Source organism: Callionymus lyra, chromosome 10 (assembly GCF_982586985.1).
Source record: "Callionymus lyra chromosome 10, fCalLyr1.hap1.1, whole genome shotgun sequence".
Lineage (NCBI taxonomy): Eukaryota > Metazoa > Chordata > Actinopteri > Syngnathiformes > Callionymidae > Callionymus > Callionymus lyra.
Window position 1 is genome coordinate 10,376,026 of NC_141827.1, and position 27,801 is coordinate 10,403,826.

At 39.1% G+C, this 27,801-nt stretch overlaps 2 protein-coding genes across 2 annotated transcripts in view; one reads left to right on the top strand and one right to left on the bottom strand.

Annotated features, from left to right (window-relative positions):
* The first annotated feature begins 151 nt into the window (after positions 1-151).
* On the top strand, positions 152-24,396 carry dstyk (dual serine/threonine and tyrosine protein kinase). Its single transcript, XM_087800931.1, has 13 exons — positions 152-793; positions 2,396-2,805; positions 9,923-10,423; positions 11,991-12,186; positions 14,177-14,412; positions 15,172-15,255; positions 15,325-15,501; positions 18,195-18,324; positions 19,268-19,424; positions 21,854-22,100; positions 22,180-22,294; positions 22,890-23,024; positions 23,887-24,396. Exons 1-13 carry the CDS (start codon positions 598-600, stop codon positions 24,066-24,068), a joined length of 2,766 nt encoding a protein of 921 aa, XP_087657057.1. The 5' UTR covers positions 152-597; the 3' UTR covers positions 24,069-24,396.
* Positions 24,397-26,047: 1,651 nt separating this feature from the next.
* Positions 26,048-27,801, bottom strand: part of celsr2 (cadherin, EGF LAG seven-pass G-type receptor 2) — a 66,198-nt gene continuing 64,444 nt past the window's right edge. Inside the window, exons 33-34 of the mRNA XM_087800079.1 lie at positions 27,465-27,687; positions 26,048-26,623 (exon numbers count right to left, since the gene is read on the bottom strand). Coding sequence (XP_087656205.1) covers positions 26,599-26,623; positions 27,465-27,687 — 248 coding nt within the window. The 3' untranslated portion in view covers positions 26,048-26,598. The remainder of the gene's footprint in view (positions 26,624-27,464; positions 27,688-27,801) is intronic.

Genomic DNA, 27,801 nt, shown 5'->3' on the forward strand with positions numbered 1-27,801 from the left:
ATAGAGAAAAGGTATTACACATGAAAGGTGATTCGCGTGAAATAATACCCGTCATGCATTGGATCAATGGAACCCGTTGATTAAAGCCAAACTACTTCATCTCCCAGAAGGCACCGCGCGCATGGACTCCGCCCTTCTCTAACTTCTGAGTCTGACGGACTTAAATGTTTTGCACTGATTCTCGAGCTGCGTTTTTAGAACCAACTCTTCGGGTCCAGTCTCGGTTCCGAAGGACAGTCCGGCGTCTCCGACCACCTTTCTCTGCTGGTGTCCCGGGATGTCCAGGGTCTCTCGGGAGTCCGGTTAGGAAGACTTGTCCCCCTTCCTTGGAGGCGGTTCTGTGGACGGGAGTCTGTCAGAAACTGGACCTGAAGTGTCAGCCTGAAGGTTCCGAGTCTGGACTTTTTTATTTTTATATTTGAGAAAGGGCTATGAGTGTCGAGCCAGGCCGAGGCGAGGACCCACAAGGGAGGTTCTGTGGCTAGCTCGGTTCGAGCACGTTTTCTAGTCCGAGGACAACAAGACGTTTGTTTGAGCTCCAGACCCGAGACCAGATGCGGGTCTAAGTTCTTGTTTGCTCAAATCTCAGGAGGAACCATGGAGGGCAACGTGCAGCAGAAGAGCAACCATCTGGCCCGCGAGCTGACGCGGGTGTTCAGCGGCTACAACAAGCACTCGGTCCAGCTGAAGAAGAACCTGAAGGAGACCAACGTCTTCTTCCGTGAGATCCGGCAGAACTACAGCAACGCCTGCTCCTCTGCCATGAGCTCCGAGGCCGCCGCGCTGGAGGCAGGTGAGGGAACACCTGAGAACACCTGAGAACACCTGCTGAGGGTGCAGATCAACACCACCTTCTCACAACTAAAAATCAATTCAAAATCTATTAAAACAAGGAAAACATATCAATTAAATCACAAGTAAACAGTTCCTTTCTGTTTCAGTCTACATGTGTAAAGTTACATTCCAAGTCCTGACCAAAGTCTGAGGCCCTTAGCCTGTTTTAATGTGGCCCTATTTGGGTCAGAGTGAAGGTAATGCTGTTCAAATGCATCTGAAGCCAAGTAATAATCTGAGTTAGACTCTCTTTTTATTACCATTATCAGTGAAGGGTTCCACCAACAATTGTTAACATGAATTAACATGAATAAAAATACAGTTAAAGTATTTATTAAGTGCAAGTGTCGATAAAACTGATAACACAACAGGAGTTCCAGAAAATCAAGGAAAAGCCTGAACAAATAAGAACGTCTTAAGATGTTTCTTGAAGGACTTGATTTTGTTTATGTTCGATTTTCTTTACAACTTACACATTTCCCCCATTTTTTTACCCTAATATTTATATTATATTTACAAGCTTTTTAGGAAATAAACTTTTTCTTAAAATGAAAAAAAAAAAGTTAATTGTTATACATTTACCTCATGTGTCAACCTTTATATTGATAATTGTTGCTAAAATCTACCAAAAAAACCCATAATATAATAATATAATGTTCAGAATCAGAAACTATTATCGCCAGTGTTTTTAACACGAAGTAGGATTTGTTTGTGGCGTCGGTACACGATAAAATAATGAAGATTAAACACAAAATAAACAGTTGAGAGCCGGTTGCCAAGGCAGCCGTTCTGTGAGGCCTAAACATGTAAACAATCATTTATAACATAATGTTTCCTGACCCCTCGCAGCAGAAAATGAATCAAACACCCTCACTGTTTGTTTTCATTTCTGCTCCCAAAAGTATGGATTATATAACTTGAATTAAGTTGCAGGAAGAGGGGAAAAATGTTTAATTCTTCAACAAAGTTTAATTGTATTGTAAATCAGTTTAACATGCACTGAAGTTCAAAAACAAGTTCACGTTTGTGTTTTGTCTTTGGGCGTAAAAACACCACATTTGTTGATGGTGATGAAAACAAAATGGTGTTTGTTTCAGATTAGATCATTTTTAGAACCCTTGTTTTATTTTTTAAACGTCCCTCCGTCTTCGTTGATTAAATACCGTGCGGTCGCAGAAAGGTACAGGAGAATATATCACGATAGATATAGTTATAATCGTCAAACGCACATGACGTGAACACGGCGCGACTGTGACCGGCTCGCAGTGATCATGGCGCTGCACGTGGGTCACGCGGTCAAACGAGCGGCACTAACGGAAACAAAAGGCTTTAATATGTCCTGTGTGGTCAAGTGGTTGCTGAGAAATGCCACATTAGTGTAACGGTCACACTTGAACTGCAGCAGTGTGACCCAGGGCAGACAATGACTCAGCATCTCTGTGGATTACACACACACACACACACACACACTCACACCCCTCAGTTAAATCCTAGAAGAAAGTTTGTTTGTTTCCCCCCCCGGAGTAAACACTAGTGTTTTTGTCCGTCTTCCTCTCCTCAGGCCAGTTCAGCTGCATCTCCTTCCCCAGCGACGAGGAAGAGTTCCTGCGGAACACGGTCGGCGCCGCGCCGTACATCCTGGTCCTGGGCCAGGACTGCACGGCCCGCTACCAGCTGCTCAACTGTCTCCTGGGCGAGAGGCTGCTGCCGCTGGGCCCGGAGGCGGGCGAGGCGTGCGAAGGGATGCAGGGTTCCGTGTGCAAGAGGAGGAAGCTGTGCTTCACCCACGGCCGGCAGACCCGACTCAGCCTGGCGCTGCCCGGCCAGTACGAGCTGGTGCACCAGCTGGCGGCCAACTGCGGCCGCTGGGACACGGTTCCCCGGGAGGACCTGGAGATCCACGAGGAGTGTAAGGATCCCGCGCACAGACTGGCGGAGCTAGAGATCACCCTCCATCATCCGCTGCTGCAGGTGAGTGGGTGGAAGATCCAGCAGATGATCAACTTCTCTGGTTATTCTTGACTTAAATATTGTTAAAAAGAAAAAGATTCTTATTCAGGATTTCATTAAATAATTCCATTCCTACTTTCCTCAACTTATGAACAAGAGAGGATCATAGATTTCACTTTTTGTTTGAGTTTTGCACACAAATGAGTAACAAAAAGTAAGATACGAATAACAGAAATGATGTCTATATAGCTTAGATCAATTTGAAAACATGGTGAATATTCTAATATTTTGATCGGAATGGTTTCTGCCATATTTTGATTTTTGTGTTTACAGTTTTTGTTTTTGCACATTTATCTTCTAAAATAAAGGTTGTATAGTGCGAGACTAAATATTCCGGTTATAATATAAATTTTATAAATGGTTTATAGTTAGAGATTGGGGGAAAATAAATCTATATTTCAGAGATTATTATGTGAACACCTGAGTGTTTTACTTTGATATGAAATATAAAACGAACAAAGAAGACAGGAAAATATGATTTGATCGTCACATTTTATGAGTTTGACCGAAGACTTAACTGGGAATTTGAATCTACTGCACTCAAATACTTTATATAAAGATTATACAGAGATAAATAATGATCTTATTATTGGTTACTTTTTTACTTATAGGCAAAAAAAGTACTTGTATGTACATAATAATAGGAAAAATCATTTCAGTGAGAGCAGTAGCTGTTGTGTAACATGAAATAAACAACAAAGTGTAGTAAGATGATATCAAATATGGCATTGTGCCAAATTCAATTAAGTCAATCAGGTAAATAATTTGATTGATAAACGTTATTATGAAGCAGATACGAGAACGTGCACCATTGATTTTACACTATTACCTGCTGCATCTGACGGCACCATGAAGGAAAGTAGGTCGACTCTGTGTTTGATGACTCAGATGTTTTGATGTGAAATGACAACATCACTATGTTGTTATGTATCCATGGCAACTAAACCCTATACCTGCAGCGTGTCCTGGGCAAACTGAATAAGAAACAAAAGCAGTGCTTTAACAACCAGGCTAATAAATATATTTTTCCAAAATGAAGATATTGATGTAAAATAGGGAGATATATATATATATATATATATATATATATATATTAATCTTATTTTGTAAATAATCTGGGGATGTTACTCGTGTCACCATACAGAGGAAACTTTACGATATATTGTGATGTATTCATGTGATACTGTAGTAATGTATGTGTAGTATTGTCAAGTACTTGACTCTGGTGTCGCACAATTTACAGACCACATGACTCTTGGTGAAGATGGATTAACAGTTGGTTGTAAAGCACCTTTCTAGACCAGGTTAACACCCTCTCTTTCTGAGTCATCGCAGGGATCTCGCTTTATTGTTCGTTTCACTTTAATCTAGAAGTTTAACTGCGACGATGCGAGTACTCGGAACTTAGTAAAACTTTTTTTTTTCTTTATGAAATTAAAAAAATATTTAATTATTTTATACAAAATGTATTAAAAGATAAACTGATTAAAATGTATATAATTTTACTGTTTAATATCACAACTTATTTTTCACCGTATCAACAATCAAAGTAATGACAACATCTCATGTCTCTGCATGTTTTAATTCCTGTGTTGACTTGCTAACATGCTATAAAGCAAATTCCTCTTCACGCTCAGAAAAAAGAATCGCCTCTTTTTAGCGTCGCCCTAAATGTATCCCTTGTTTTGGGGGAGCTTCTCTTGTGAAGTGAGCTTCATTCCACACAATGACCGAGCAGCCATGTGACCCCACATTAACATGGCTCGTTGAATTGTGGTGCGTTTTGTCTTGTGACACATAGTTGTCGCATCCCAACACTCCTCAGAACACAACACAGATTTTTCGGTTAAGCTCCGGCTGCAGGCAGCCCACCCGCCCTGCCCCCTTACGTAATGCTCGGGTCTGGTGCGATTCACATGACTAGGCCTTGGAGAGGGAAAAAAAAAAATCCTCTTTAGTGTGATGAAGTTTCCATCAATGCCACAGGAGCCGTGGAGACGATTATTCATGCAGTTATTTTTTTGTCATTCGTCTCTTGTCTTCACCAGTAGTTACGCTCCTTTGTTTCTCTTTTGTTTCTCCAAGTGTCTTTGTCACAGCTGTCAATCAAAGTGCTACGAAATCAAGTCATGAAAGAGATCAATGCTGGAAGTAATTGGCTTTTATTTAAACCCCCTTTGGCCGTCATGGGTATATCTGACCCTCCTCACATGAATATCTGACCATCATCACATGTTTATTAAACCGTCATCACATGTATATCTGACCATCATCACATGTATATTTGACCATCATCACATGTTTATTAAACCGTCATCACATGTATATCTGACCGTCGTCACATGTTTATTAAACAATCATCACATGTATATCTGATCCTCATCACATGTATATTTGACCATCATCACATGTTTATTAAACCGTCATCACATGTATATCTGACCCTCATCACATGTATATCTGACCCTCATCACATGTATATCTGATCCTCATCACATGTATATCTGACCCTCATCACATGTATATCTGATCCTCATCACATGTATATTTGACCATCATCACATGTTTATTAAACAATCATCACATGTTTATTAAACCGTCATCATATGTATATTTGACCATCCACGTGTGTATCTGACCGTCGTCACGTGTATAGTTGACCATCCACGTGTATAGTTGACCGTCGTGGCGTGTGGATCTGACCGTCGTGGCGTGTGGATCTGACCGTCATCACGTGTGGGTCTGACCGTCGTCACGTGTGGGTCTGACCGTCGTCGAGTGTGGATCTGACCGTCGTCGCGTGTAGATCTGACCGTCGTCGCGTGTAGATCTGACCGTCGTCGCGTGTAGATCTGACCGTCGTCGCGTGTAGATCTGACCGTCGTCGCGTGTAGATCTGACCGTCGTCGCGTGTAGATCTGACCGTCGTGGCGTGTGGATCTAACCGTTGCAAATGTCTAGTTGACCGTCGTCACGTGTAAAATGTGAAATATAATTTCCCAGAAACAGGATTAATTAACTACTTATTTTATGGTGTATATCGCTAATGGTTCATTTGGTATCTTTTTGAACGTTTTTCATCTATTTTCACAACACTTGTGCTATTTCTCTCATGATTAGTTGCTAAATTACTGATGTAGTTACACATTGTTCTTCACTGCTTGGTATTTCTGCTGAATTAGCAGGGATTATCGACCTGTTGGGGAGTAATGAAGGCCCACAATCTCTCTGCTCAGTGTGGTATTCATTCACACCCTCCTGCCACAGTCGCAGCCACTTGCTTAAGAGGCCGGCAACAGAGAAGTGACTTCTAATGAGTCTGCCGTTACCGTCGTTTGCCCTCGAGGACTTAAACACACAGACCTGTGAACGCTGCCAAATCTTTGCCATGATCCCTCAAATTCTTTTGTGCTACACGGCTTGTAAAGTTTACTGGCTGTGCAACAACTTTACAGAAGCTTGTCCACAAACTGAGGATATTATAAAAAGATGATTAGGTTTGTAAGAGAATCTGTCACAAGCCAGTGAAACGTCAGCATTAATCCAGAGCAGACATGTTTGTAGGCTATCTTTGTTCCACAGAAATGGGATTGGCCCTTGTTTCCTGGGAGATGGGACTGAGTGTCTCTTTTGTGTAGCTGCGAGTCAATTTTGAGAAGTGTAGAAGCATCATGGTCTTTGAGAAGTGAAGAAGCATCATGGTCTTTGAGAAGTGTAGAAGCATCATGGACTTTGAGAAGTGTAGAAGCATCATGGTCTCTGAGAAGTGTAGAAGCATCATGGTCTCTGAGAAGTGTAGAAGCATCATGGACTTTGAGAAGTGAAGAAGCATCATGGTCTTTGAGAAGTGAAGAAGCATCATGGTCTCTGAGAAGTGAAGAAGCATCATGGTCTTTGAGAAGTGAAGAAGCATCATGGTCTTTGAGAAGTGTAGAAGCATCATGGTCTTTGAGAAGTGAAGAAGCATCATGATCTTTGAGAAGTGTAGAAGCAACATGGTCTTTGAGAAGTGTAGAAGCATCATGGTCTTTGAGAAGTGAAGAAGCATCATGGTCTTTGAGAAGTGAAGAAGCATCATGGTCTTTGAGAAGTGTAGAAGCATCATGGTCTTTGAGAAGTGTAGAAGCATCATGGTCTCTGAGAAGTGTAGAAGCATCATGGTCTTTGAGAAGTGAAGAAGCATCATGGTCTTTGAGAAGTGAAGAAGCATCATGGTCTTTGAGAAGTGTAGAAGCATCATGGTCTTTGAGAAGTGAAGAAGCATCATGGTCTTTGAGAAGTGTAGAAGCATCATGGTCTTTGAGAAGTGTAGAAGCATCATGGTCTTTGAGAAGTGAAGAAGCATCATGGTCTCTGAGAAGTGAAGAAGCATCATGGTCTTTGAGAAGTGTAGAAGCATCATGGTCTTTGAGAAGTGAAGAAGCATCATGGTCTTTGAGAAGTGTAGAAGCATCATGGTCTTTGAGAAGTTTAGAAGCATCATGGTCTTTGAGAAGTGTAGAAGCATCATGGTCTCTGAGAAGTGTAGAAGCATCATGGACTTTGAGAAGTGTAGAAGCATCATGGACTTTGAGAAGTGTAGAAGCATCATGGACTTTGAGAAGTGTAGAAGCATCATGGTCTCTGAGAAGTGTAGAAGCATCATGGTCTCTGAGAAGTGTAGAAGCATCATGGTCTTTGAGAAGTGTAGAAGCATCATGGTCTCTGAGAAGTGTAGAAGCATCATGGTCTTTGAGAAGTGTAGAAGCATCATGGTCTTTGAGAAGTGTAGAAGCATCATGGTCTCTGAGAAGTGTAGAAGCATCATGGTCTTTGAGAAGTGTAGAAGCATCATGGTCTTTGAGAAGTGAAGAAGCATCATGGTCTCTGAGAAGTGTAGAAGCATCATGGTCTTTGAGAAGTGAAGAAGCATCATGGTCTTTGAGAAGTGAAGAAGCATCATGGTCTCTGAGAAGTGTAGAAGCATCATGGTCTTTGAGAAGTGAAGAAGCATCATGGTCTTTGAGAAGTGAAGAAGCATCATGGTCTTTGAGAAGTGAAGAAGCATCATGGTCTTTGAGAAGTGAAGAAGCATCATGGTCTCTGAGAAGTGAAGAAGCATCATGGTCTTTGAGAAGTGAAGAAGCATCATGGTCTTTGAGAAGTGAAGAAGCATCATGGTCTCTGAGAAGTGAAGAAGCATCATGGTCTCTGAGAAGTGAAGAAGCATCATGGTCTTTGAGAAGTGAAGAAGCATCATGGTCTTTGAGAAGTGAAGAATCTTCATGGTCTTTGAGAAGTGAAGAATCTTCATGGTCTTTGAGAAGTGAAGAATCTTCATGGTCTCTGAGGCTCTTCTCTTTATATGAGGTCATGTTGTTTTCTTTGCTAGATGCTCATAAAACTGTCTCCAGACCTCCGACGACATGCGCTTCTTATTCTCTATGTACTTGATCATTTTTTGATTTACTGACAAAATAGTTTTCATTTAAAAAGTTTATGAAATAATTGGAAGTTAGTGGTCGAGAGGAAAATCCTGGTGTTCTAAGATCTCGCTGCAGACACGGTTGATCTGTGAATTATTTCCAAGAGATTCCACAACCGTTTGAGCCTCTTCATGGTCAATTTATCCTCGTGGAAACTTTCTATGCATGTGGGCGTCGACACGTTCTAGTCCATGTCAGACGCTTCCATTGGGATGTTGGAAGACACGGTTCACGTGGTTGTCAACATCAAGTTCAGCGAGTTCCTCGACTGAAGACCCTCTGTGCTGAGACCTTCAACCGAGTTGACTAGATGATGGAACAGAACAACTTAAGGTCAAATCCATTCCAAAGTCTCAGTGCAGAAGATTTCTGAGGCACAAGTAAATAAATATATTAAAACTATTTTTGTCAGGTTTGTTAGGTTCTGCCTCACGACCGTACGCTCGGCAGATCTCAAGAACAAAAGCCTCACAATATTCGTATGTATTCGGTTAATTTTCCTTATCATTATCACCATAAACATATTTGAGTTAAATTCATTGTTGCTCCTCAGTGAAATTTGAAGATATTTTAACATGTTTTCCATATATGTTGAGTATGGTGCGGAACGTTACGCAGATAAATAAAATAAAGTTCCCTTTACTTTTTTCCGGTTTTCAAATTCAAATAAAAATTCATGCTATTAATTCTAAAATGTTAAACCTTTAAAGTTGTGCAATTCCAAGAGAACAAAAATAAAAGCTTTAAAATAAACTTGCAGAAAATGAGAAAATGTAAACGTTATCATTACTTAAAGCTGTGTTACAGAATCCGAACCTGATGCTTAAAATGTGTGAATAAAATCTCCTGCTCCTGCTGTCTTACTGTTCATTTAACCTGTGAATATTTACGCATAAATGTGTCTGATTTAATGCAGTTACTGTTGTTAACCATGATTTATATTCGTTAGCTTAGCTTGTATGTTTCCCATTATTACACACACGTGTACATATAGAGTAGATAAAGTTCCTCCAATCATTTTAATTAATTAGTATAACTTCTTGTTTTTATTTTTATTTTTTTTATGAAAAATTGCTGTATTTGCTGTGGATAATTTGGAAAAAAAACTATTTCCCGAGGGAGACCTCCTGAGGGATCAATAAAGTTCTACCTACCCAAGTATAATTAGTATGTAGGATCTTGTTTTTCTCAGTTTTGTATTGTTTATCATTTTGTTATATTGCCTTCAAAGATGGACATTTTCACTCCATTCTTGCCGAGAAAAATTTATAATTTAAAATTGTACAGTATTATCAAGTTCACCTTAAACATAATAAAAGGAAGGAAACTATTACTGGGATTAAAATCATGTTTTTAATGTTCAGAAGACTTTCTTTAAAACAATATTTATATTAATTTTATAATTGAATTGTTGTATGACGTTTGTCAAGGTTTATATTAGTGTAGTTTTCCTGTTGTGTTTGAATTATTGACCAGAGTCATGTGACGGAAAAACATATTTTAAAAGTATTTCCTTCGATCGCTATGGTCTGAATTATCAATACATTGTTTATCCTGGACTCACTGCCACCATTCGCACGTGGGTTCGATTCATTCTGTGGTTTGACCTGCAGGAGGTGAAGGTCATGGTGATCCCCTGCCCCAGCGTGCAGCCCATAGAAGAAGCCCTGGAGGACTGCGTCCGCAACGTCATCCCCATCATATTGTACGCCATCAACCAGGACTCTCTGGGCACCGAGCAGGTGGACGAGCTCTGGAGGGTCAAGGAGATGCTTCCGTTCCCCGTCTGCTTCATCCGCATCCCCGAGTCCGGCCCGGCGGCCTCGCCGGACACCGGGCGGCGCTCGGAGAAGGACAAGGAGAAGAGCCTCCTGCACAAACAGCTGCTCTCTCTGGGCTTCCTCAGCAGCCCGACAGGGAACTGCTCGTGCGGGGCCCCCACGCAGGCTCCCGTCCCAGGGGCCAAGCCCCAGAGCATGCTGGGAGAAACGTTCGACAGACTGCACAGGTTGCTGGTGCCGTTCGCTCGACAGGTGCTTCAGAACCAGCAGGTGGAGGCGGCCAACCTGCTCAACGGACTTCACTGCCGCTGTCTGGACCTCTTCATCAACCAGGTGAGGGGAGGAGTCGGCGTTTTATGGGCTTATTGGAGCTAATGTGGGTCATTTTTTAAATTAACGTTGGAAAAAAAAGTCAGTGGCCACAGTTTATGTGTGAGCCATTTACCGCGCCACGCAGAAAGAAAAACGATTCATAATTTTGTACTGAATATGGATTTTGTTTTGAATTTTTTTTACTTTTGACACGTAAAGATTTAGTTAAACCTTTAAACTAGTTAAAATGAATTGTAGGCAAACTCTATATGATATATTTGAACTGTTTTTATCCGGAAGTCGACATTAAAGCCATGATGCGAGGAAATGTTGTGGACTTGAATGACTCTTAAAAAAAAGTTCATTGATCCTGTTTATATCCCGTCTGTGGTACTTCAACAATCGTCTGGTGACTGTGGTCACGACTGGAATTTTACAGTGTGTTCTCGGTAATGAAACACTCGAGTTTTAAGCGCAAACATTGTTGTACTTTTATTGAGGTCGAAGTGGTTCACAATTTTACAGTTCTTAAAAATGAGGAACATTGAATAATTTCTCTCTCACATGCTTTAGTCGGTTGGATTTGCCCCCCAGTCCTTGGGTTAAAGCTTGTGTTCGTTACCATTCCCGACACGTGTTTGTTTTTCTATCAAAAGCTACAGAAGAGTGAGAGATGTATCATTTGCTAACTCCCTGTCAATGTCATATGTTTCAAACAACACACCTTGACTCAAAGGTGAACAAGTTCGCTTCTTAAAGGGTCACGTTATATACTTGGGTTTTTGTCGGGACCTACAAGCCAAAATAAATAAATAATCGATTTAAATGTAATGTTAGCAAGAGAAAATAATGAAAACATGTAACTATATTTACATTATATTGATATAAAATGTTGATATATTATACCTCCTCAGATATGTTCAGGGTCAAGAAGTATTTGGATCAAATACAGAAGGAAAACGGTTCTAAAACAAACTCCCAGTGAATAATAAAAATGGGTACAAAATAAAGTGTTTTTGTTGGCTGTCAAAAACACACCTTGTTACATAGTTTTACTCTGATCTCGTGAGGAGCTAATGGTTAAAATGAAACAACCACACGTTCCAGTGAAGCATCATGATCTTTGAGAAGTGAAGAAGCATCATGGTCTCCAGATCTGACTTAACTGCTAATTGAAAGTTACAAAGTTCATATATATATATATATATATATATATATGAACTTTATTGATCCCTCTGGATATCTTCTTCGGGATATTAGGTATATTATATACATATATGTGTATATATTCATGTATGTTTGTGTATCTATATCGTAACTGTTAAAACTGTAATACAGTTTTCTGACTGTATTTTTTGAGGCAGATGCTCAAGCCAGGAATTAAATGACACAGATTTTTGACAATTAATCATTAAATTATATCATTATGACAACAATCACATCAGAATATGTCCACATTTTAGTACAAGAAGTTCAAATGAGCAAATCTAATAAAAAAAAAAGGACATTATGTGACAAAACAAAGCAAAAGGGCAGATAAACGAGCACCAGTAAGAATCGATCTTTGACGCTTGTTGTCGTCCGTCAGGCGTTCGATATGCAGCGAGACCTGCAGATCACCCCCCGCCGACTGGAGTACACCCGGGAGAAGGAGGCGGAGCTCTTCACCTCCCTGATGGCCATCGCCAACCGCAAGCAGGAGGAGATGAAGGAGATGATCGTGGAGACGCTGGGGAGCATGAAGGAGCAGCTGCTGGAGGACGCCGCCAACCTGGAGTTCACAGGTCAGACGTTCTACCCAGACGTCGCTTCAAAACTGTTTTCTCGTTACACGGTCATGTGACACAAATCTGTGAATGTGCAGATGAAATTATCTTGTTGGTGAAACCATAACTGTTGATCAGAGCCATCGTCGGCCGATCATGTGCTTCTGTCTGATCATCGGAGAGGATTTGATTCGGCTTCTGTCAGACTTCAAAGATGTTTCTGTTCCTCGCATGTTTAACAAAAGTTCCTGCTTTTCGAGGATATTGAATTACATTCCTCACAAGTTTCATTTGAGGACTTCATAAAGACTCTTGAGGATCAGCGGCTCTTCAAGCTTTTCTAAATGGATCTGGACCTGAAATAGAAGCATTAGTCTGACAGAGAAGATGGTTTTAAGCAAAAGTTGTAAAAATAGCTTTTGCTGCAACTCTGAAGGTCAAACTTTCCTGACTCACTGACGTGTTTTAAATCTGTTTTGTTCAAACACATACTGATGAATAGAGGTCAAAGGTTAGTTAAGGAGACCCTTAAATCAACACATTAGTTGCCCTTTAATGAGCAGGATACACACGACCGTAAATCAAAGGTGTTGAACTTGTGAAAAAGATTTAAGATTTAACAAGTATAAAAATAAGTTTCATTTTTTCAATTAAAAAGAAAAAAAAAGTCCACTTTGAAAGTTTTCATGTCTAAAAATATGATAAGTTTAATTTATTGTACAACGATTTTACCTACAATAGATGTTCCTCCATGTGGCCCCTGAGCTTCAGTGAGTTTAGTTTGACACCCCTGCTCTACATGCTATTACTCTCTAATACTCAGGATCACTTGGAGTGAATAACCATTAAAGATAACATTAAACATTAACATTATTTCAACGAACCTCTTTGGAATAATGGTTTGTTTTCCTGCTTCTGCCAGAACGAAAAGACATTTAAGGTCTTTTGTCATGTCATGAAAATGTGTGTCGCTCACAGATCGTGTCTTTCTTTGGTCGCTTTGAGTTCATTAACCATTTAAATGAGGCGTATAAGTTCCTTAAAAAAAAGCAACGATTCAAAGGTTAAAGTTCGATTGACGATCGTTTCGAAGGACTGCTCGAAGTTTCAGAAAAATGTCCACACTTGTAAAATAAGGATTCAAATCTCATTCCCATCAAGATTCACATGCAATAAAACCTTTTGAACAAACCTAATTTTAAACATATATTATTTATATATTTATTTCTGTGCAGCAAGTAGCCATTAAAATTAGAAAATGTATCGCATGATGAGAGAAACTCGAACGTCAAAATACTTCCAGTCATTTGTTTTCTAATCTCTGATTATATATATCTATTTATGGTCTGTTGGCTTCATAGTTATTATTTATTTCAGGAATACGTCACGTTAACGTATCGTCTTTCGATCACTGAACTCAATAAATAATTCAAATATTATCGAGAGTTCGTCAACAAGAAAAATAAACTCTTTAATATAATTTTGGGAACGGGAAGTTCTACTTTTCCAATTGAAGTTATGATTGAAATCTCGTCTTGTTTCTCGTGTTACATTTGTTTGTGTTTTGAGTTCGTTTCCAACCCCTCAATAATAACTTGACGTCTCGCATGCAGGTCCGGTTTATTGAGTTTAAAGCACATCTTTGTTGAGCATATATGTGTAAGAAAAGTGCAGACTGGCCCTCATGAGGTCAAAGTATGAAACTACTTCGGTATAATCTTTTTTTTTTTTTTTAGGTCCACGGAGTATTTTTTTTAATAAAAAATAATTCAATGTATAGTATAAATAATTCTATGATTTGTATTGAGTATTTTTCAATGAAGTATATTTATGATGAATTGATGTAAAATTGTTTATGTTCTGTATTTATGTTTATGTTACTGGTCTCTCGTGGTATTGTTTTTAATTCGGCCCCTAACATCACACTTCACATGTGGCCCCTCAGGACATGTTACTGCTCATCTGTGGTATAGAAGGATCGTTGACTCGTTTTCTTTCCCCCCCGCAGACATCATCATGACCAACAGCGAGACGTTCACCTCCAAGGAGATCAAGTCGTGCATCCACCAGATCCAGGAGCTGATCGTGGTGCGTCTGAACCAGGCCGTGGCCAACAAGCTCACCAGCTCCGTGGACTACTTGAGGGAGAGTTTCGTGGGAACCTTGGAGCGATGTCTGAAGAGCCTGGAGAAGTCGCACATCGAGTCGTCGGTTCACAACATCACCTCCAATCACCTCAAACAGGTGTGTGGCTCTTTCTGCAAAACTCATGAGGGAATGCGAGAGTCGAACTCAAAATAAATATTCCGAAGTCATGGTTTCTGTTTAATCTGGAGGAAGATCAGTGTTTAGATCAGAATATTGAGGGTAAAACACTTCAATTTTTATTTATTTTTATTGAAATGTTGTTTTTTTAGATTATTGAATTTAATGATTGAATTCGTTTTTTATTTAATAATATATATAATTGAATAATTGAATAATTATTTTTCAACTTGCAATTTTAAACGAAAAAAACAGTATTTTAAAAATACTTGTTTTACATTCTAATTCCAATAATTATAGAATACATCTTTTAAATTCAATATGTTTTAGTTGTTTACCTTTTTAATTCAATATAAAAATCTTGTCCCTGTGACACCAACATGTTTATATCAGTTGAAAAAATATCAATGATTTTAATAAAAATGTGTTTGAAATGTTAAATTCTTTCACAGTTAAACACAGAAAAAAATGCCCCTACAAAAAAAATACATGATATGGCAACAAAACTAGCTAAAATATATGATAAATATTCAGGAGAAAAGGCTCCTGACTTGATTAACATTTGTAATAAATTAGATTTTCCATTTTAAATTGGAGATTTAAAATTGTAAGAACAACAGAGGAAAGAATAAAAGTTTGATAAAGCTTTTGAAAATTGATATATTTCAAACTAATAACCGTTTTACAACACAATGATTTTTCTAAAAGATGTAACTGATAAAAGACCTTCTCTTCCAGCTGTTGAATGCAGCCTATCACGTGGAAGTCACGTTCCATTCCGGATCTTCGGTCACTCGGCTGGTCTGGGAGCAGATCAAACAGGTAGACGTCGTTCATCTGTGTTCGTCTGACGTCGAGAAGCTTCTTAACGCCGGACGAACTCGTCTCCAGATCATCCACCGCATCACGTTCGTCAACCCGCCCGCCATCAGTCCGGACTGGAAGAGGAAAGTGGCCCAGGACGCCATCGAGAGTCTCAGCGCCGCCAAACTGGCTCGTAGCATCTGCTCGCAGTTCAGGACCAGACTCAACAGCTCGCACGAGGCCTTCGCCACGTCTCTGCGCCAGGTCAGTCTTTAACTAGCTCTCTTATAACAAACCACAATATTTATTAAAAAAAAAATAATCCGGTTAAATCAAGATAATTAAAGGAGGATTAACAAATCTGGTTAAAATAATAATTAAAAGGGAAAATCAACATCTCACTAATGTGGATCCTGTTTTGATGTATTAAGCTGATTTATTATTTTTATTTCATTTTGGGACAATTTTGATCCAGACAGAAGATTACCCTGATGTTGTATTGTTCATTTTAATTAATAAAGCATTGATTACATTTGATAAAGGAACTGAAAACCTGGAAAAACAAATGATTTTACATAATTACAAAAGTGATACAAGTTTGTTCAAACATATTTATTAGTATTTTATATTTTTGCTTCATATTTTCTTCCACAATTAGATTTTTAAGTACATTTTATTTTTCCATTTCCATGCTGATTAAAAGGCAGCTTTGGGTTTAAAGTCGTACTTGAAAAATAAATGTGTTGGTAGTTTATTTACATTAGAAAATGAAAAGTAAACAAACGGATTCATGTGTCATGAGACGGACGGGTTCTTAAAATATCTGTTGACCCGTCTGGTCCTGCTCGCTTCTCCTGACGTCCTCGGGCTTCTTGTCATGGGAATGTTTTCCATAAGAACTTTTCCTTTGAATCCTTACGTCAGAATCTTTTTGATTTAGGTTGAGTGTGACCTTTGCCTGTGTGTACATAGGCTTCTTTGTGTTTTTATTTCCCTCCCACCGGGTCACATTACATTTTCACGCGTCGCTTCTGTGAGATTCACTCTGACCCTTCATACGGTCAAACTCTGGGTGAAGAGTTGGACTTAAAATGTGGTTTAAACTCCCAGCGAGAGGTTCATCGTCTTATCTAAAGGATGTTTCTCTCCAGAGCTGAACACAAAAGTCTTTTGTTGCGTCTTAATGTTTATGATGATTCTCCAGCGAGTCCAGACATGTGAGCTCAGAATCCCCTTCATATGGTTACTTATGTAACGCGGCAAGTTTCAGGAGCTGGTAACTGAATTTACTTTAGACATAGAAAATCTTTATTATTATTGTTGTTTTTTTTGTAGTCTAATAACACGACCATGTCATTGTTCTCAAGTAATAAACAGACCCACCTCTGGTCGTACAGGAGAATAAATAAACTTGCCATTGTTACAAAAATGTATTTTTCTACTCTTGTAGTCAAGGGTTGAAACTGCATGTAACAGAAGTAACCATTTAGAGGCTTCTGTCTTCTTTCAAACGCATCCTAATCCCATAACGGTAAAGCCCTTCCAGTAGTCATCAAAGATTGTTTTATTTCAAATGGGAACTAAATTATACATAACAGAACTTAATTTAAAGTATTAACCAGACTATAAAGACCGACATAAATCCTTTAATTTTCTCAAAAATAAACCAGTCTTACATACCTGAACACTGTAGTATTACTCCACGAGTCACCATAGTAGTTATCAGAGTGTCAACATAGTATTACTCCGCGTGTCCTTGTACTATTGCTCCGCAAGTCACCGTAGTATCGCCGAATATTAATTGCAGCTCTTGTGATGATTTTTTCTTCCATAAGGATGTAGCGTAAAAGCAGCAACATGTAATATTGAGTTTTTTATTGAGTGTCAAAATGGTGTAACCACAGTGGATTCTCTGTTGCACAGTTGCCAATTATTGGATTTGATTTAAAAACGAGATAAAGATTCTTGTTCCGTTGATCATCCTGGTATCTTGAACAAGTATCAAAAGGTTTAAAAACTCTGACCCACGGATGTCTGGTCATGTGACACTTGGCTCCTGGTCGTCCCGACAAAGTTATGTAGTAGTACAGTTAAAATAATACCTTGATATTTTATTGAGGCTACAACATTTCCTCTCACTGTCACTCTGATGACATGTGGTCAGAAAACAATTTTTTTTTTTCCCCTCACCTAATGGCACAACAACCAGCACTTTAACTCTACGTGTTGTAGTTATTACATAGACACTGATTCTTTAAGTCACACAAGTCCCTAAGTGGAGCCAAGGTCCAGAGCAGGCAATTTGCCACTTGATGTGATGTTTTATTTGTTCAGTGTTTTTAGATCAATAAAAATTAAAGCTGTATTTTTTTTATTGTAAAATGGTACAAATTGTGAACGCTCTACTTGCTAGCTTAGCTAGTGGCTAACTGTGCTAGCTGAACCGTTAGCCACTGTACCTGTAACACTTTTTGTATTTTGAAGATTAGAATTCAAATCAATGAAAATGTGCTTCTTGTCAGTAAAAATGTGTTGAGGATGAACTTTATCTTCTTCTCCTCAGCAAGTCTCTATAAAAATGATAATATTAGCAGGAATTTACGCCCAAGGTGGAAACAAATCGTTTTTTGTTGTCAGAAATAGTTTTTTCAAAAAAATTCAAAATGTCAGATTAAAGTGAATAATTTCAGCTCCATGACCTCATTGAACGATGAAGAAACATGGAACCTTCACATCAGAAACGCTTAAGAACGTCCACATTAAAACAGCTTCTTGCATGAACTAGTGCTGATCATCGAGAACCAACTTAGGTTTGTCTCGGTCACTGGTTTGACGGGCGGTGGGTCATCCGAGGGAGGGTCTGCCGAGGGTCTGCCGAGGGTCTGCGGTGATGTTTGAAGCCGTCGCCGCTTCATAACGAAGCACAGAGTCTGAGTCTGAGCGTCACATGTGTGCAGCTGGAGGAAGGACACACGGGACGCCTGGAGCGAACCGAAGACCTGTGGCTGCGAGTGAGGAAGGACCACGCCCCGAGACTGGCCCGGCTGTCGCTGGAGAGCCGCTCCCTCCGAGACGTCCTGCTGCACGGTGAGTCACACACACACACACACACACACACACACACACACACCCAACACAAACACACATGTCGTGGACGAACACAACTCTTTGTGTTTTTCTGGAGAACATTTAATTATAATCTCATGTTTGATGGTGAACGTTTGGAAACTAAGAGTCAAAGATCTGCTGCTTCTAGTTTGTTCGTCGCCTCCACAGACAAACTTTCTCCACGTGACAGTAAATCAGAGTTTTCCAGATAAGATACTTTGTGATATACTTTAAATAAATATATATTTTTAATTTCCTGATGGAAAACTTCTCATGTTCCTTTAAAGACCAGATTTTATTTCATAAAACTTAATTTAAATCCTGTTTGTGTCTTTTATTTTATTGGTTTACAAAAATAAATCAATTGATTGTTTAAGTACAAATAAACTAGTTAAACTAGTTTGGTTTAAGCGATTTCCACTGGAGGAAAAGATGACATTTGTCAACTGGATCATATTTTCACTGAGCTCTAGTTATGATGCTGTAGAAATTACTTCATGTTTTATTACAGGAAAAAACGTTTTTAAGGTAAGACAAGACTTTACACTTAAAAGATTTAGCTTTTAGAAGGAGCTTTTAAAATTGTGCTTACGATAGAATTATTCACTCAACTCTAATAAAATATTGCAGAAATATAAAAAAGGATGCAATTTAATTTCACCTTTACATAAATATCAGGCTCAAAATTTAGCTAAACTGTTAATTTTCGTATTACAAAGTACAGAAGCTGAAAGAACTGTGTGTGGCAGGGATGTATTTTTCAAAATAAAAGCATAGAAACTGTAAAATGTAACCATTTAAATGCACCTAATTTGAAAAACATATCACTCGTGTATCAATCTATGCAAGATAGTTCAGTTAAAGTTGAAATAATGAATATTCATTTGATTAAAACGGTATATAAACGTGGATGTTGTTGCAGGTAAACCGAAGCTGGGTCGTGAGTTGGGTCGAGGTCAGTACGGCGTTGTGTACCTGTGTGACAGCTGGGGCGGGCACTACCCGTGTGCCCTGAAGTCTGTGGTGCCGCCGGACGACAAGCACTGGAACGACCTGGCGCTGGAGTTCCACTACACCAGGTGAGTCACCGACGGTTACAAACGTGTTTGACGCTCGGCCAGGAAAACTTCAGGTCGACGATCAGGCTTCGTGAGTTTGTGTTTGGATTTGAAGTGTCGTTGTGAGGATGGACAATTGTGTGTGTATGTGTGTGTGTGAACCTCCAGGTGTGTGTGAACCTCGATGTCACTTTCACTGGCAAGACCAGCAAAATCATATTTGTATACATTTTTATTTAGACATCGTTGCAATCATTTCCTGAGCAAGAAGATTTGCATCAATGAAAAGATGTTTATTTAATGTTTATGTTCAGAAAACAAATGCACAAATTAGGAAAAATGGGCATTAAAAGTATGATATTAATTGATTCTTTTTTTTAAACATGAAAATTCACATTATTGAGAAATATTAACACTTTTTTAGTTCAAACGCACACTTGAACGTTTTAATTGATCTGAATGGTACCCTTTTTAATACTCTTCATATCAAGGTCATTTTTAGGAAAGTTTTTATAGCAATATTTGAAAATATGAAATGTGTACGAGTCTCACAACATGAATCCATTATTGATCTTTTCAACGTTACTGGTATGATGAGTCCAACAACATTCCTATATTAATGAATCCAACAGCCACACAATTATTATATCAATGAGTCCAACAACATTACTGTATTAATGAATCCAACAGTAACACAACTATTATATTAACTAGTCCAACAACATTACTGTATTAATGAATCCAACAGTAATGCAACTATTATTTGAATGCGTCCAACAACATTACTGTATTAATGAATCCAACAGCAACTGAACCATTATATTGATTCCAACAACATAACTGTATTGATTAAACCAACAGTAACGCAACTATTACATTAATGAGTCCAACAACATTACTGTATTGATTAAACCAACAGTAACGCAACTATTACATTAATGAGTCCAACAACATTACTGTATTGATTAAACCAACAGTAACTCAACTATTATTATATTAATGAGTCCAACAACATTACTATATTAATGAATCCAACAGTAACACAACTATTATATTAATGAGTCCAACAACATTACTGTATTGATTAAACCAACAGTAACTCAACTATTATTATATTAATGAGTCCAACAACATTACTATATTGATGAATCCAACAGTAACACAACTATTATATTAATGAGTCCAACAACATTACTATAATAATGAATCCAACAGCAACAGAACATTATATTAATGAGTCCAACAACATTACTATATTGATTAAACCAACAGTAACTCAAATATTATTATATTAATGAGTCCAACAACATTACTATATTGATGAATCCAACAGTAACACAACTATTATATTAATGAGTCCAACAACATTACTGTATTGATTAAACCAACAGTAACTCAACTATTATTATATTAATGAGTCCAACAACATTACTATATTGATGAATCCAACAGTAACACACTTATTATATTAATGAGTCCAACAACATTACTATAATAATGAATCCAACAGCAACAGAACATTATATTAATGAGTCCAACAACATTACTATATTGATGAATCCAACAGCAACACAACTATTATATTAATGAGTCCAACAACATTACTGTATTGATTAAACCAACAGTAACTCAACTATTATTATATTAATGAGTCCAACAACATTACTATATTGATGAATCCAACAGTAACACAACTATTATATTAATGAGTCCAACAACATTACTATAATAATGAATCCAACAGCAACAGAACATTATATTAATGAGTCCAACAACATTACTATATTGATGAATCCAACAGCAACACAACTATTATATTAATGAGTCCAACAACATTACTGTATTGATTAAACCAACAGTAACTCAACTATTATTATATTAATGAGTCCAACAACATTACTATAATAATGAATCCAACAGCAACAGAACATTATATTAATGAGTCCAACAACATTACTATATTGATGAATCCAACAGCAACAGAACATTATGTTAATGATTCCAACAACATTATATTGATGAATCCAACAGCAACAGAACATTATGTTAATGAGTCCAACAACATTACTATATTGATGAATCCAACCGCAACAGAACATTATGTTAATGAGTCCAACAACATTACTATATTGATGAATCCAACAGCAACAGAACATTATGTTAATGAGTCCAACAACATTACTATATTGATGAATCCAACAGCAACAGAACATTTTATTAATGAGTCCAACAAAATTACTATAATGATGAAACCAACAGCAACATACCTATTATATTAATGAGTCCAACAAGATAACTTTATTGATGAATCCAACAGCATCATAACGTGTATGATAATGAGTCAAACAACAATATAACTTAATTATTGAATCCTATAATTCAACAATATTTTGCTGAAAGTGGCACTTCCTGTTGATGCGGACTTCAGATTAAAAGCGTGGTGTCCTCAGGTCTCTGCCCAGACACGAGCGGCTGGTGGACCTGCACGGCTCGGTCATCGATCACACGTACGGAGGCGGGTCCAGCATCGCGGTGCTGCTCATCATGGAGCGTCTGCACAGAGACCTCTACACGGGCCTGAAGGCTGGTCTGTCCCTGAAGGAGAGACTCCTGATCGCCATGGACGTGGTGGAGGGGATCCGCTTCCTGCACAGTCAGGGTCTCCTGCACCGAGACATCAAGCTCAAGAATGTTCTGGTGAGTTCTGAGGGACTGTCCGGTCACGTGACCCGATATACCTTTTATTGACGGCAAACTTCGGTTTATCCTGACCCAGCTGGACAAACAGAACCGAGCCAAGATCACCGACCTGGGCTTCTGTAAACCCGAGGCCATGATGTCGGGCAGCATCGTCGGGACCCCGATCCACATGGCTCCAGAACTGTTCACAGGTACCAACACTTCTGCTGTAAATTAGCTCAACATCGACATCTAGTGGTCAATTAGTAGAACGCAGTTAAATACGATCTGCTTTACTTCCATGTCAACTTAATGACTGGCTTTTATTTTGGAGAAAAAAGTCTTTCTTGAGGAACCAGCAAACCTTCATGACGTCACTGCAGAATCATTTTCATTGCAAATGTTGACATTTTAAATTGTTTTATTCAATTTAAATAATTAATTTCAATTATTTCTATATTGAAAGGTCTAATTTGTTTTATTTTTCAATACTATAAATATTTGTATATTGAAATATTTGTCCTTTATTTGGTTTCCTTCTTTATTTAGTTTTTTTTTTTTTTTACACAGTTTAATATTTTACTTCCAATAATTAATAAAAAATAATTGATCTAAATTCAACACTTTCCATTTATAGCCTTTTAAATCCAGTATAAAAATATTTAATTTAAAGGCTATGAGTATAAGAAATACTTAATTTTAAACATTTATTTAGTTCTAATATGAATTAAACTATCAAACTCCATGTGTAACAGTTATAATAATAATAATAATGATAATTACATAAAAACGTGTGTCTGGTCTCAGGGAAATATGACAACTCTGTGGACGTTTATGCGTTCGGGATCCTGTTCTGGTATCTCTGCACCGGCTCCGTCAAACTCCCAGAAGCCTTTGAGAAATGCTCCAGCAAAGACCAGCTGTGGACCAACGTCAAGAAAGGTGAGTGTTCCCTCCTCTTCCTACTCCTCTTTATCTTCTTCCTCTTCCTCTTTATCTTCTTCCTCTTCTTTCTCCTCCTCTTTATCTTCTTCCTCTTCTTTCTCCTCCTCTTTATCTTCTTCCTCTTCTTCTTCCTCCTCTTTATCTTCTTCCTCCTCCTCTTTATCTTCTTTATCTTCCTCCTCCTCTTTATCTTTATCTTCTTCCTCCTCCTCTTTATCTTTATCTTCTTCCTCCTCCTCTTTATCTTTATCTTCTTCCTCCTCCTCTTTATCTTCTTTATCTTCTTCCTCCTCCTCTTTATCTTCTTCCTCTTCTTCCTCCTCCTCTTTATCTCCTTCCTCTTCTTCCTCCTCCTCTTTATCTTCTTCCTCTTCTTCCTCCTCCTCTTTATCTCCTTCCTCTTCTTCCTCCTCCTCTTTATCTTCTTTATCTTCTTCCTCCTCCTCTTTATCTCCTTCCTCTTCTTCCTCCTCCTCTTTATCTTCTTCCTCCTCCTCTTTATCTTCTTTATCTTCTTCCTCCTCCTCTTTATCTTCTTCCTCTTCTTCCTCCTCCTCTTTATCTCCTTCCTCTTCTTCCTCCTCCTCTTTATCTTCTTTATCTTCTTCCTCCTCCTCTTTATCTCCTTCCTCTTCTTCCTCCTCCTCTTTATCTTCTTCCTCCTCCTCTTTATCTTCTTTATCTTCTTCCTCCTCCTCTTTATCTTCTTCCTCTTCTTCCTCCTCCTCTTTATCTTCTTCCTCCTCTTCCTCCTCCTGTTTATCTTCTTCCTCTTCTTCTTCCTCCTCCTCTTCCTCCTCCTCATCTTCTTCCTCCTCCTCCTCCACACATCTGACCTTCGCCCTCCACTGACCTTCAGGTGCTCGGCCGGAGCGTCTGCCGACCTTCGACGAGGAGTGCTGGCAGCTGATGGAGGCGTGTTGGAACGGCGACCCCTCGCTGCGACCCCTGCTGGGTATCGTGGAGCCCAGCCTGCAAAGCATCATGGTCCGACTGTGCAGCTTGGAGCAGAAGAGCAGCAGCCTCGACGACTCCAACTAGGAAAACACTCCGAGACTTCTAACGTGCACGAGTGTGCGTTCCTGTGTGTGTCTTCGTGCTGAAGACGAGCGACAGAACTCATGACGTCCGAACACTTCCTGCACGACGATTGATAATTTATGAAGGTCTGACAACAAGTTTGAATGTTTTATTTGTTTACTTGGACACAAACTCCTGATGCTCGTAACCGGTCGTCGTCAAATTGTTACCAGAGATGCAAGTTGTTTTAAAACGTAGCGCAGTATTATAAAAGATTGAAAAAATATGACTTTTAGATTGTATTTAAACATGTCTGCATCATTTTTTAATAAAATCGTCTGTTACTACAGTTGTGCGTCGCTCTCGGTGCAAACGGTCATCGGCCGGAGACTCGGAGTAGAGCAAACAGTGTAGTTTCAAGTGGTAAAACTACAAAATACTTTATTGAACCATAATGGACTGACCTCATATAGCACCTTAATGAGTCCCACAAATACATGACCCACATATCAGAGTCTTATAACCAGTAACATGATCAGTGAGTCAAACAGATAAATAAAACTAATATTGAGGAGTCCAACAATGGCCTGATTTTTATCTGATATTAACTCTAAGCTGTTATCCAGTCTGACAACATGACTCTGACTCTTTTATCAATCAGTCCAACAGCAACATCACTATATTAATGAGTCCAACAACATGGCAGATGTTTTTTTTTTAGTATGACTACATTCCTCAATTATCAATGAGTCCAACAGCAACACCACTGTATTGATATGTCAAAGAGCGACTTAACCCAATGCTGTATTGATGAGTCCAACAACATGCGAGATCTTTTTTGGTTTTACATTACTATATCAATCAGTCCAACAGCAACATCACTAGACTGATGAGTCAAACAGCATGGAAGTTGTTTTTGTCTGGCAACATTTCTCTATTCCCACATTATTACATAGATGAGTCCAACAAAATGGCTGTATTTTAGTCACAATTTGAGTCCATTATCAATGAGTCCAACATTATTACATAGATGAGTCCAATAAAATGGTGAATGTATTTTAGTCTAACGACTTGACTCCAATATTAATGTGTCCTACATTAATACATGGATGAGTCCAACAAAATGGCTGTATTTTAGTCGAACAACTTAACTCCATTATCAATGAGTCCTACATTAATACATGGATGAGTCCAACAAAATGGATGATGTATTTTAGTCTAGCAACTTGACTCCATCATCAATGAGTCCAACATTAATAGATGGATGAGTCCAACAAAATGGATGATGTATTCTAGTCTAGCAACTTCACTCCATCATCAATGAGTCCAACATTAATAGATGGATGAGTCCAACAAAATGGATGATGTATTTTAGTCTAGCAACTTGACTCCATCATCAATGAGTCCAACATTAATAGATGGATGAGTCCGACAAACTGGCTGATGTATTTTAGTCTAACAACTTGACTCCATTATCAATGAGTCCAACATTAATAGACGGATGAGTCCGACAAAATGGATGATGTATTTTAGTCTAACAACTTGACTCCATTATCAATGAGTCCAACATTAATACATGGATGAGTCCAACAAAATGGATGATGTATTTTAGTCAAACAAAATGACTCCAACAGCAACATCACTGTATTGATGAATCAAAGAGCAACTTCACTTAACGCTATACTGATGAGTCCAACAACATGGATAATTATTTTTTTTTAGTCCAACAACTTGACGCCATCATCAATGAGTCCAACATCCACATCATTATATTGACAAGTCCAACAACATTACCCTGTATCGATGAGTCCAACAACATTAAGTGTTAATGAGTGAGAGAGACGCAGAGCAACACGATAAAGGTTTTAAACAACGTAAATCTCGCCAGTCTTAACTTGACTCTTTAATCTCGACTCCACCTGATGTTTCAAACAAACGACCAATTTATGAAAAAACAGTTTTTATTGGAGTTCTGTATTTTGGTCCCTTTTGAATGTAGGACTCCCTTCATCCACACAGAAACACATACGCTCTAGAAACAGACGCGAATACAAAACTGTTATGATGGTTATTTTCTTGGCACCGACAACTCTGAGGTGAACATGGAGGAGTTAAGAGCCGACATGATGAACATCCGTGGATCTAAAAACATCTGTACAGTAGAAAACACTGAGGAACCTCCAGACTACTCTACGTTAGCGAGTCGTTTTTTTTTTCTTTTGTCCGTTCAAATCTGCTCGACTTTTTTTCTTCATAACAAAACAAACGTCCGTCAGCAGGCTCCGGTTCCAGATGTCCGGCAAACGTCTGTCAGAAACATCTTCCTACCGATGCTCGACCTTTGACCCCCGGCAGCCACAGGAAGCGGCGGGAGGTTCGAGAGCCGAACACACCGGTTGCAGCAGTCAATAAAAAAAAGTGCATCAAGTCTGTAAACAAACGATTCTTCGGGGTCAGTGTCTTCGGCTCGAGCGCTGAGTCAGCGGTCCTGAGGTTTGGCACAAGGAAGGAGGCGCTATGACCCGCAAACACACACCCCTCGTTCAGAGCCTCACATGGACGTGTTGCAGTGGCTGCTGGGAAAAAAAAACAGGGAAGAGGAGAATAAGTGAACTGCTGGGGAAAATTTGCGAAGAACCTTAAATACATGGAAGATGAGACAACAAACACACACATGCATGCGGACACACACAGACACACACGCAGAAACACAAACAGGCACACAGACACACACGCAGACAAACAAACAGGCACACACACATACACACAAACAGGCACACAGACAGACACACAAACAGGCACACAAACAGACACACACACAGACACACAAACAGGCACACACACAGACACACAAACAGGCACACACACAGACACACACGCAGACAAACAAACAGGCACACACACAGACAAACAAACAGACACACACACAGACACACAAACAGGCACACAAACAGACACACACGCAGACACACAAACAGGCACACAGACAGACACACAAACAGGCACACACACAGACACACAAACAGGAACACACACAGACACACAAACAGGCACACAGACAGACACACAGACAGACACACAAACATGCAGACTGAGACAACACAGAAACACACACCCAGACTGAAAAACACACAGACTCATATATGCACTCACACACACACACAGACACGTGTACACATAAAGACCCATGTTCGCACACACAAACACATGTCCATACACACACACATGTACACACACACAGACACATGTACACACACAAACACACACATACACATACAGACACATGTTCGCACACGGACAGACATCTATCAATGCGAACACACACACACGCACACACACGCACACACACACATAAATACAACCAACCACACACTGACATATTTATACACAAAGAAAACGACTTGATCGTCAACTCACTCTGATCCTGAAGAATCTCCTTCTACTTTCCCGGCTCTGACGCTCATGGCGACTCCGTTCATCTGGTCTGACAGGCCTGGTTTCGCACCGACAACCCTTCTCTCGCTGCTGGACGAGCCGTGAGGCGAAGACGCGCCTGAAGTTTTCTCACTGAGTTCGTTGTGGATCCTGTTGAAGCCGTTTCTCTCCACGATCGGAGACAGTTGCTTCTTTTTTAGGATCCCTAGAGGACGACGGAAGGAAAAATGTATTTAAAGGAAGGAAAGAACGAAAGAAAGATGGAACGAAACAAGAAAGGAAAGAGGAAATAAGAAAGAAATGATGAAAGACAGATGGA